The 12,278-nt window shown below is 38.8% G+C and overlaps 1 protein-coding gene across 1 annotated transcript in view; it reads right to left on the bottom strand.

The window, feature by feature from the left end:
- The window catches only part of pvrl2l (PVR cell adhesion molecule related 2 like), a 292,584-nt gene that overhangs the window by 154,957 nt on the left and 125,349 nt on the right, over positions 1-12,278 (bottom strand). The window contains exon 4 of the mRNA XM_055157102.1: positions 6,516-6,809. Within this exon, the coding sequence (XP_055013077.1) occupies positions 6,516-6,809 (294 nt within the window). The remainder of the gene's footprint in view (positions 1-6,515; positions 6,810-12,278) is intronic.

The following is a 12,278-nucleotide window of genomic DNA, read 5'->3' as shown; positions in this document are numbered from 1 at the left end:
TCTCTTCTGAAATAAAGATAAAACGTGGCTGTTAACCTGAAAACTCCCACTTCATGATGACACAAGGTGGACCAGAGCATTTCAAGTTTTTTGGATTATTCAAACACGTGTGAATGAAACAAAACTCAACTCTTGGTATGTTTCTGTAACACCATTCTAAACTCTCCAAATAGTACATTTTGCGTAATACGGGACCTTTAACATAACTTCTTATCCATCCTTATTACCTCTCCTCAATACATTTACCTTTATGTGTCGGCTGTTAGCGGCGGCACTAACAGCACGTGCTCTAAGTGTCTCCGATGTTATGGCCTCGGCAGATGTTGTTTTGTCTCCTTCGCCGTTACACAAGTGACTGTAGAGAAGTGTGAAACTGTAGCCTCTTAGCGCTCACCGTTAGCGTTATGGTGGCGTTATGGTGGGTTTATGTGGGTCTGACACAGGTTTACACGGACTATCAATGTAATGGCAGGAGATAAGCGCTGGGGTGTAGAGGTGACTGGAAAAGACAACATATGCACGAGATCTGTCTATATGTTTACGCGGAGAGCGGAGAGAATATTGTGTAAATATGACAAACTGATAATGTGTTTGTTGAGAATGCAAATGACGCATAATTAAAAACAGGACAGTGTGAACGAGCAGATGGGTTTCGGTTGTGTACAAATAAATATTCTACAAAAATTAGTGTAATGTTAAGTTGATTAAACATCTGACTACCATATTGCCATACTACCACTCGCATACTAATACATGTATCGTAATTTTCCAACTATAAGGCGCACTTAAAATCCTTTAATTTTCTCAAAAATCGTCAGTGTGCCTTATGTTTTAATTCTGATTGTGCTTACTGATCTTGAACCGATTTTATGTGGTACACGGCGCTCCAAAATATGTCAAAATGTTTTAGTACGACTACAAAGCCGCACAACTTGATGGATTGTCAAAGCATTAAGGCTACTGTAGTCAGGGGCTTCTCAGAGTACGACAGAAGCTGAACCACATCAGCGCACAAGGAGCGAGCTGTTTTTTCAGAGCTTATACTTTATGCAAGTTAGCCATGCGGTTTTAAGTTTAGTTTCCGTAAAACGTAAACAAATGTGCTCAAAGCTGCTTTAAACACATCATTACTCAATGTATATTTGAGTCCTCCTAGAAGGAAATTTAAAAAAACAAACTTAAATGATCCACTCATGTTCACATTCATAATCCACATTCACCAAGACAGAGAGGCAACGCCGGGCGAGTTACTCCACGATCTGCCAGTGGATCGTGGACGCCTGGACTAAGGGATAAGTCTCAAGTGTTGTCCGTTTGTTTTGTTTAATGCGCCTAGGATGAAAGTGGTGTGTGTGTGTGAGTGTGTGAATGATGGTCGAAAGGATCGATGGCGCAGATTGGCAAGGCAGCCGCGCTTCTGTCTGTTTGCCCCAGGACAGCTGTGGCTACAATAGTGTCTTACCATCACCGGGTATAGAGTGAATGAATAATGCTCTGTAAAGCGTCTCAATATAAATAAAAGACTTACTTACTTACTTAAGCTGGTGCGCCTTATTGTCCAAAAAATATGGCCCTTTAACTTTAAGAGAATTTTTGGTATATTTTACTAAATTATTTTGTGACAGAGCTACAGTTTTGTTGCTTGTTTAGTGGAATGAAACTCATTTACGTGACACATTTGACATATTCACTTTTTTGATGATGAAAATGTTTGTATTTTACATTAACTTTGCACAAAAAATGGTTTAACAAAGGCTTTTAGTATCACTGCCATGATTTAGACATTATTTTTTATTGAACCATATCGAATCGATTTGAAAGATATCGTATCAAACCAAAAGTGCACTGTATTAAGACACTTATATCGTGGCCTGTGTATCGAGGTATGTATCGTATCGTGACCTGTGTATCGAGGTATGTATCGTATCGTGACCTGTGTATCGAACTATGTATCATATTGTGACTTGTGTTTCGAGGTATGTATCGTATCGTAGCCTGTGTATCGAACTAGATATCGTATCGTAACCTGTGTATCGAGGTATGTATCGTATCGTGATCTGTGTATCGAACTATGTATCGTATCGTGACTTGTGTATCGAGGTATGTATCATATCATGGCCTGTGTATCGAAGTATGTATCGTATCGTGGCCTGTGTATCGAACTATGTATCGTATCGTAGCCTGTGTATTGAGATATGTATCGTATCGTGACTTGTGTATCGAGGTATGTATCGTTTCGTGACCTGTGTATCGAACTATGTATCATATTGTGACTTGTGTTTCGAGGTATGTATCGTATCGTAGCCTGTGTATCGAAGTATGTATCGTATCGTAGCCTGTGTTTCGAACTATGTATCGTATCGTGACTTGTGTATCGAGGTATGTATCGTATCGTGACTTGTGTATCGAGGTATGTATCGTATCGTGACTTGTGTATCGAGGTATGTATTATATCGTAGCCTGTGTATCGGGGTATGTATCGTATCGTGACTTGTGTATCGAGGTATGTATCATATCGTAGCCTGTGTATCGGGGTATGTATCGTATCGTGACTTGTGTATCGAGGTATGTATCATATCGTAGCCTGTGTATCGAGGTATGTATCATATCGTAGCCTGTGTATCGAGGTATGTATCATATCGTAGCCTGTGTATCGAGGTATGTATCATATCGTAGCCTGTGTATCGAGGTATGTATCATATCTTAGCCTGTGTATCGAGGTATGTATCATATCTTAGCCTGTGTATCGGGGTATGTATCGTATTGTGACTTGTGTATCGAGGTATGTATCATATCGTAGCCTGTGTATCGAGGTATGTATCATATCTTAGCCTGTGTATCGGGGTATGTATCGTATTGTGACTTGTGTATCGAGGTATGTATCATATCATGGCCTGTGTATCGAAGTATGTATCATATCGGCAACTTCTTAATGATACCCGGCCCTATCTACATCTCTCTATTGGCAGAAATTTCAGCAGTTGCCACGGTGACGCAATGCAGTGCAATTAGCAAAAAAACTGCCAAAATGTTTTAATAACACATTTGCAAGAGCCTGTGATCAATACGAGAGTTCATGGTCCTGTCCAGGCGTTTCATTTTCAACAAAAGAGGTGAGAGTGATTAACTGAAAAACTGTGACCGTAGTTTTACGTGTAAGAAACTTGTTCAAGCGCACAAATCATCTCACCTGTTGTAGCTCTAACCCAATTCCTTCTCTTTGTTCATATTGTGTTAAAACAAAAATCTGATCATTTGAGTAACAGAGCTTCAAAGTATGTAAGTTTATGTATTTTATGTGACAATTAGTGTAAATTCTTTAGCCACAGTTGCCCTGGGTTGGACAGGCAGAAGCAAAAATGCTAATTTGTGCCATTCTTTCACAAGCAAGATGGTTAAAGTGTCTTGCCCAAGGACACAATGACAGTATAAGAGACTTGTAATTCGATATACTGTGATGGTCCACGATATTATTGTGAGAACTTCGACGATACGATATCACAATATTTTGGTTATTGTTACATCCCTTTTAAACATGTGTGAATGAAACAAAACACAACAGGTATGTTTCTGATGAGGAAACATTGGGCACATTTACATGATGTTTTTTTTAATTTTGAATTAATTGTTCTGAATTAAATAGTTCAGAATTAATACATTCTGGAAATAATAATACCAAATTGAGGTTTGCATGGAAAACATGTTAAATCGGCTTTATTTAAAGGTTGTATGGAGGATTTTTTTTGTTTTGTTTTTTTGTTTCAAGTTGTCAATGATAGCATTATAAAGGTGCAGTAGCCTTGTAATTATGATGACCAAAAAAAAGAGAATAAAAATTCATCAACTCTGGACGTGGTGGGGCTAAACATTTGCCAATAGATAACGACACTGCCACGTTATCTGTTAGCTGACAGGCTGTCAATCAATCTCCCTACATTTCTAGCGTAACTGACTTGCCTGCGCGCTGCCGTTACGTGGTTTACGTACGACTGTCACGCAGTCCACAGACGCAAGACGCACAGACGCTGTTTACTCCACCAACGCAACAGTTCTTAGCGGCTTTTTTTTACCTATATCTTCCTCGCAGTTTGCACAAAGTTTGTTGCAATGGCGACAAGAATCCAGGAGCAGTTCGCCGCAAAAGAAAGTCTGTTTTTGAGGTCGCTGAAAGAAGAAGACAAGGGGAAAAGCAGCGAAGCCAAACTAAGGTGATTCTTGGAGATTCATTCCAGCGATGGCGCGACTGAAGCAGACGCAGGGTCTAAAGACTGACGCATTGGTCGCACAAATTACTCCTGGACAGGTCACTTCTGCTTATTATGAAAACGTACTTTATTTCCAAGAGCTAGACAAACGTTTTTCAGGACACGAAAGCGATATCCTATGTCTGAAAACGTAATTTTCAAGGCAAAGAAAGAGTCCGCTTGCTGCTGCGTGTTGTAGCTAGTTCATTCGCACTGAATCTCCGCGCACTCTTCTCTGCACCCCTTTCCTACTCCTGTCCCCGCTGCCCGATCCACTCTTCCCCCTGCTCCTCACTTCTCCGGGCACGGAATCTCCGCGCACCGCTCCCCTCTCCTCTCTCCTCTCTCCCTGCTCCGCTCTTCTCCCCGCTCCTCACTTCTCCGTCTTGCCTAACCAACACTGTAGTTAGTTGTTTACGAGTCATGTGCAGCGCACCGGCTGTAAACAAACCTGTTTCTGGTGTAAGGAGGAGGCGAGAGGAGGCATTTCTACGTAGGAGCTGTAGGGGAGGGGGGGTGGTTTCACGCATGCGCAACATTTGAAAAAGGACAAACAGTCGCTGGATTTCTCGTTCTTTGGAAAATCCTCTATACAACCTTTAATTCCACTCAACATCTGGGGGTGGGGAAATATTCCGATCGGACAGGGACACGAACGTATTTACGTCGTCTTATGAGGTTCATTTCATCTTCCGATATTTTATGTTATTAGGTTCTTTCTACAGGGATGAGATGTATAAACAGGAACAAGGGGGCTTTTTTACTCTCACACACCTGGGATACTGTCCTGAGGAAGTGGGACTGAAGATGGCGCTGTCGTCCTGCCTCCACTGGTAGGGAGACAGCGTCAAAACCTGTTTATATCAGCTGAACGGACATGTCACAGCAACATCACATGACCAATCTGAGGAAGGCCGAGAGTGAGCAGTCAAAACTGTCAGGTATGAAAATAAACTCTTGGTCTGAAAAAAGAACCTAATAATTTACGTCGACTGGAAGAAAACACACACTTCAGCTGCTACCGGCTTTTTTGTCATCTCGGTTTGTCGTTACGCCACGGACAGAAACACGATCCAAACTTTTTTCGCAGTTGTTCTGATGATAATTAAGCAGTGACTGGAGAATTCTGTCATCACGCTTTACGTCTGTCGGCTGAGGAGGAGAAGGGAAGAGTGTCGGAGAAGGAGGAAGAAGACAAACTGAGTCAACGGCTGCTCTACCTCAGCCCACTCCCGCATCCCACTCACAAATCCAAAGAGACGTGGATGCAAGTCCGAAGCCAGGACTGGTGGAGCCGGATCGCGTCAGAAGGGCGACTCAACGAGCATGCAATGAACGACGGGAATTACTTTTAAGAAGAATAAACATTTACATGATCGAGGAATAAATTAATTTGTTTTTAAAATCGTGAATAATCATTTTCATAGGAATTAAGTGTTTAGATCACAGGTGTCAAACATACGGCCCGGGGGCCAGATCCGGCCCTCCAAGACCTTTAATGTGGCCCTCGGCTGATTTTCTACTAAAATATTTTAATTATATTTTCTATTAAAATATTGGTAATTTTCTGCGGTGCTTAGCATATCAGCATCTCCAGCGTCTCTGTACGTGGCCCCTCCCACCAGAGCAGCACAAATGAAGACTTGTCTCTTTCCAAACGCTCTTAAAGGACGATCGTTTTGACTGTTGACCGTGACACCCTCATCAGAAAAATGTCAAAAATGAGAAAAGTGGAGCAGAGTGCAGGATTTTCCAAGAAAAATTGACTTATTCCTATTTGCAAACAAGTTAATGTTAAAACATTGTGTTGAAATTGTATTTTTCTTAAAGTTTCAGGTTGATTCATAATATATATATTTTGTAAAAGAAAGAGTTCATCAATTAAAAAAGATTTCTGTAATAGATTTGTGTTTCTCTGCACAAATATTTGAACTTATTGTTATTTTTGGGGTTTATATGACATGAGTTTTCTGATCCGGCCCCTTTGAGATCAAAATAGGTTGGATACGGCCCCTGGACCAAAATGAGTTTGACACTCCTGGTTTAGATGGTCTTTTTAAAGTGGAATACATTTTTATTCAGGATTAAAGCTCTCAGGTAAATGTGGAACTATAACATAAATGAGAAAATAGCGCCATATGGGCCATTTATATAATACTGGTCTATAGAATTTTCCCTAGCACACAGTCGAGCGGCGTTGTGTTTTTGTGTGTATATATGCAATAAATGTAATATAAAAAAACAAAAACATCGTGGTGTTTAGCGTCTTACATTCCACAGAGAGTTTGATGGGGTAGACCCAGGTTTGGTCTTGTGTCCTCTGGTCCACGAGGCAGGTGAGCTCTCTGCCGTTGTCTGCGGCCGTAGGGACCAGCCTGTACTCGCTCCTCACCGTCACAGTCCCGTCCGGTCCGCTGGTGCTGCTGGTGGAGTGGTTCCCCCCCACGGAGCCCAGCCACCGGATACTGGCCGCGGGCTTCCCCTCCACAGCCTCACAGCGCGCCACCACCACCGCTTTGGGCCCCGCCTCCACCGTCACCACCCGCGCGGCGTTCTTCGGTTTAGCTGCGGACAGAAAGAGATGATAATCAGTCACTGTTTTTATCTTTACTGTACTATTTGATTATTGATCTTTGATATTTTAATATGTGTTCTGTAAAGTGTCTTTGAGTGTCCAGAAAAGTACTATATCAATAAAATGTAGACAATTATTATTAGTAGTATTAGTAGTAGTATTATAAGTAGTAGTAGGGGTGGGGGACTTGCAAGTTGGACTCAAGTCAGTCTTGAGTCACTATTTTTAGGACTTGAGACTTGACTTGATAAAACTGATTAAGACTCGGGACTTGACTTGGACTTGAGGCCTGTGACTTGAGAAGCACTTTTAAATCTGAATTCTTTCTATTCTGACCGTAATGATTCACACAAATAGTAGTAGAAGTAGTAGTAGTAGTAGAAGTAGTAGTTGTAGTAGTAGTAAAGGTAGAAGCAGTAGAAGTAGTAGTAGTAGTAGTAGTAGTAGTAGTAGTAGTAGTAGTAGAAGTAGTAGTAGTAGTAGTAGTAGTAGTAAGTAGTAGTAGTAGTAGTAGAAGTAGTAGTAGTAGTAGAAGTAGTAGTTGTAGTAGTAGTAAAGGTAGAAGCAGTAGAAGTAGTAGTAGTAGAAGTAGTAGTAGTAGTAGTAGTAGTAGTAGTAGTAGTAGTAGAAGTAGTAGTAGTAGTAGAGTAGTAGTAGTAGAAGTAGAGTAGTAGTAGTAGAAGTAGAAGTAGTAGTAGTAGTAGAAGTAGTAGTTGTAGTAGTAGTAAAGGTAGAAGCAGTAGAAGTAGTAGTAGTAGTAGTAGTAGTAAGTAGTAGAAGTAGTATAGTAGTAAGTAGTAAAGTAGTAGTAGTAAGTAGTAGTAGTAGTAGTAGTAGTAGTAGAAGTAGAAGAGTAGTAGAAGTAGTAGAAGTAGTAGTAGTAGTAGTAGTAGTAGTAAGTATAAGTAATGTAGTAGTAAGTAGTAGTAGTAGTAGTAGAAGTAGTAGTAGTAAGTAGTAGTAGTAGTAGTAGTAGTAGTAGTAGTAGTAGTAGTAGTAGTAGTAGTAGTAGTAGTAGTAGTAGTAGAAGTAGTAGAAGTAGTAGTAGTAGTAGTAGTAGAGTAGTAGAGTAGTAGTAGTAGTAGTAGTAGTAGTATAGTAGTAAGTAGTAGTAGTAGTAGTAGTAGTAGTAAGTAGTAAGTAAGTAGTAGTAGTAGTAGTAGTAGTAGTAGTAGTAAGAAGTAGTAGTAAGTAGTAGTAGTAGTAGAAGTAGTAGTAGTAGTAGTAGTAGTAGTAGTAGTAGTAGTAGTAGTAGTAGTAGTAGTAGTAGTAGTAGTAGTAGTAGTAGTAGTAGTAGTAGTAGTAGTAGTAGTAGTAGTAGTAGTAGTAGTAGTAGTAGTAGTAGTAGTAGTAGTAGTAGTAGAAGTAGTAGTAGTAGTAGTAGTAGTAGTAGTAGTAGTAGTAGTAGTAGTAGTAGTAGTAGTAGTAGTAGTAGTAGTAGTAGTAGTAGTAGTAGTAGTAGTAGTAGTAGTAGTAGTAGTAGTAGTAGTAGTAGTAGTAAGTAGTAGTAGTAGTAGTAGTAGTAGTAGTAGTAGTAGTAGTAGTAGTAGTAGTAGTAGTAGTAGTAGTAGTAGTAGTAGTAGTAGTAGTAGTAGTAGTAGTAGTAGTAGTAGTAGTAGTAGTAGTAGTAGTAGTAGTAGTAGTAGTAGTAGTAGTAGTAGTAGTAGTAGTAGTAGTAGTAGTAGTAGAGTAGTAGTAGTAGTAGTAGTAGTAGTAGTAGTAGTAGTAGTAGTAGTAGTAGTAGTAGAAGTAGTAGTAGTAGTAGTAGTAGTAGTAGTAGTAGTAAGTAGTAGTAGTAGTAGTAGTAGAAGTGGTAGTAGTAGTAGTAGTAGTAGTAGAAGTGGAGGTAGTAGTAGTAGTAGTAGAGATTATGTTAGACACTAAGCATTTTTACAAAAGAAAAATCCACATTTTGAGGTTTTACTGGACAAATCCTTACAGAAATGTTGAGCCCACAATGTTTTTTCACTTCATCTCCAGATTATAAGACATTTCATCATGAATTATACTTTTTGTGAAGTCCAAATACTATTTTAAGGTTAGAAAAAAAAATAAAAATTCTCATCCTTCTTAACAGAGCAGCAAAGTAACTAAGATATGTCCCTTAGAAACTCAAACGTATTGTTTTTATTTTTCGTTATAATGTCATAAAACCATTTGCATTTATTTGGGATGTAATAATATATAAAAATCTACCGGTACGATATTATCACGATATACATCTCACCGTACGATATTTATTGCGATATTTTGGAGAGGCTCATATAATTTTAGATAGGACACGTTTCTACTTTTAAAATACCTTGACAAGATTTTGGTGTGAATTATTTCCGTCATAATCCCAGGAATTCAAGTAAAAAACATATTTCTTCATGTCGTCTACACTGAAATGAATCATGGGATATGTAGTTCCCAATGTTTATAAGCTGTTGCTATTATAAAACCATGCATTTAAACAAAGGAACTTGTGATTCGATTTATTGTGACGGCCCACGATATTATTGCGAGACTTTTGACGATACGATATCACAATATTTCGGTTATTGTTAAATCCCTGCGCAATAGTCAATCACTGAAAATATATTATGTTAGTTTCATTTTACCTCCAGAATTTTGAACATTGTGATGACATAAGATTTTATTATTCTGTTGTAAAATGTTGGAGCCCAGATTAAATTAACAAAACAATTACTTCGCATAACTGTCTGTACGTCGGCCTAAACATTTCTGACTCACAAAGAAAACATGAAAGAGGGAAAGTGAGAAAGTGTGGACATGAAAGGCTGTTTGGATCAGAGGAGACTCAATACAGCAGGTCTTCTGTGGGTGACAGCGGCTGTAATGACACCCATAGGGAGAGCCACGGCCTGTGCTCTGACCCTGAGGCGCACACATCACAGAGAGGGAGACGCTGATACGTTTCAACACTATTTCTATAGCCGCTCTTCTGAAGGAGACAACTGCTTAAATGCAGTTCAAAGACGCAACGCAATGTGTGGCTGTGAATGAGAATAAAAATACAAGTGACTCAAGATTTTTTTATTTTATTTTTTTCTGAGATTCGGTGCAATTTTAAGGGTCTGTATATGATTTTTACCTTGTATTGAAGCTTTTTTTTTCTTGCCCTATTGCAGATACACCACCAATCAAAAGTTTGGACTCACATTCTCATTTTTTTTTTCTTCTATATACTACTTTCTACTTTACTTTCTACTTTAAAATATATGAAGCACAATATATGACATAACATTTTTGAGGCTAGTTTGAGGATTTGAATATAATATATATTATTTAATAAGTATATTTAAAAAGGGAGTTGCTTAACTGTTTTATTTTATGCTGAACGTTTTTCTAATATTGGTTTAGATGATATCCTTTTTGGACATTGAAATAGATAAAAATAAAAATACAAAAGGTAATAAAAATACAATTTACAGGTCATAGTCAGCCCAGAAAATCTCATAATGTTTGCATTTTTATTTATCCAGAGGTGTTCTGTAGTTATTTGAGGAATAAATAACACCTACATAACACATTTGTATTGGAATAGTCTTATTTTAGTTAAAAGGAAAAAAAAAGTTAGTTAAAAGGAAAAAAGAAAGTGTCAAAAACTTCAGCGAATAGATAAGATAAGATAAGATAAGATAAGATAATCCTTTATTGTCTCCCATGGGAGAAGTTTGTCTTGGGACAGGGGGTAACATGTTTTATCAAAAAAACAGGACAACACAACACAAAGCAGCACATAAACAAACACCATAAAACAAAGTAAATATGAGACCAGTATGACCACGAGTGATGCACCAACAGGACCCTTAAATTATCCTTAACAGGCCCTTGCATTCTTCTGTTCTATTAATTATTGCACATTCCCTAAGCCTATGTGCAGTTTTAGTTATAATTATTGCACATTCCCTTAGCCTATGTGCAGATTTAATTATTGCACATTCCTTAAGCCTATGTGTAGCTTTAATGGCACATTCCCTACACCTATGTGCAGTTTTGAATGCACAGTCCCTAAGCCTTTTATAATTATTTTTTAACTGCACTATCTGAGTTTAGCAGTTTAACAGCTAGTGGCACAAAGGAATGTTTGAATCTGTTCAGTTTACAGTTTGGGACCCTGAACCTTCTGCCTGATGGCATCAACTCAAACTGACTGTGAAGAACATGGGTTGGGTCATTGATCACCTTCCTGCTGAGCTTCCTAACAGTCTCCTCAAAAATTTGCTGAAGTGAGCTTGGGGCCACACCCATTATTTTACCTGCTCTTTTAGTCAAGGTAAAAATCTGTGCTTTAAGTTTGACTTTTCAAAACAATAGAAGGTAACATGGTGATCTAAATTTGTGATGCATTAGTAGTTAATAGCCCATAGAAGTAAAATACTCCCTTTTTAAAGCTTTATTGTTTTGTCTCAATACATGCATCATGAATTTCGGACTTCTGGTCATCGCACATTTAACCGCCACGTTTGTTTTCCCAGTTGGATGCGTCTATTGTCAAAGCCGATCTTTTCTAGTCTTTTGAACCATATCACTTTTGTATCTGGTTCTGATATTGTCATATTTTAGTTTTGGGATTCGGACATCGTAATTGTGTGGTTGTTGGATCCTAACAGTGAACTCCATAAATGCAAAAGGGAATCAGATGTGTGTGACTGCAAACCTCCGTTCAAACTGTTTTCCTTCCCAATGAAATTGAAAAATAGTGAAAGGTGAAGGTGATGGCAGTATTGATCCACGGGAAGAACGAAAAAGGAAACCTTTGACTGCCTAAATCATCCCGAGTTTGCAGTGAACATTTTGTATGTGGAGCGCTATTAAAGCAAAATCCTGTTTGTTAAGCGAAAGGTGCAGAAGATAAACAGACTGAGCTCGCACTTTCTTGTTGTTGTGGTTTTACAGCAACATCACGTCTCTCGGTCTCTTTCTTGGTGAAAACAGCTGGTGCCTTTCGCTTTGGCGTTGACTTTTTAAATTTGTAACCAAGGTTGAGCGAGGGATCGGGATTTTGCTTTGTTGGTGCTTCACATACAAAATGCTCGCTGTAAACTCGGGATGACTTCTTAGGCAGCCAAAGGTTATGTTTTTCGTCCTTCCTGTGGATCAATATTGCCCATCGCCTTTGCCTTTCACTATTTTTCAATTCCGTTGGGAAGAGAAACAGTTTGAACAAAGATTTGCAGTCACACAGATCCGATTCCCTTTTGCAGTTATAGAGTTTGCAAACTTCCAAAGCCCATTTCTCAAGCCGTTTTCCGCTTGGACTGAAATGAAATGTGAACCACCCATTTACGATGTCTGAATCCCAAAACTAAAATATGACAATATCAGAACCAGAAACAAAGGTGATATGGTTCAAAAGACTTGCAAAGATTGGCTTTGTCAATAAACACATCCTACTGGGAAAACAAACAGTTTGCTGCTCACTTTACTTCCGCATTGCGCGATGACCGGAA

This window comes from Boleophthalmus pectinirostris, unplaced genomic scaffold, assembly GCF_026225935.1.
Source record: "Boleophthalmus pectinirostris isolate CB_2022bp ecotype Guang Dong unplaced genomic scaffold, ASM2622593v1 HiC_scaffold_21, whole genome shotgun sequence".
In the NCBI taxonomy this organism is placed as follows: domain Eukaryota; kingdom Metazoa; phylum Chordata; class Actinopteri; order Gobiiformes; family Gobiidae; genus Boleophthalmus; species Boleophthalmus pectinirostris.
The sequence above is the reverse complement of the archived record's forward strand: the minus strand, read 5'-3'. Positions and strand labels throughout refer to the sequence as shown.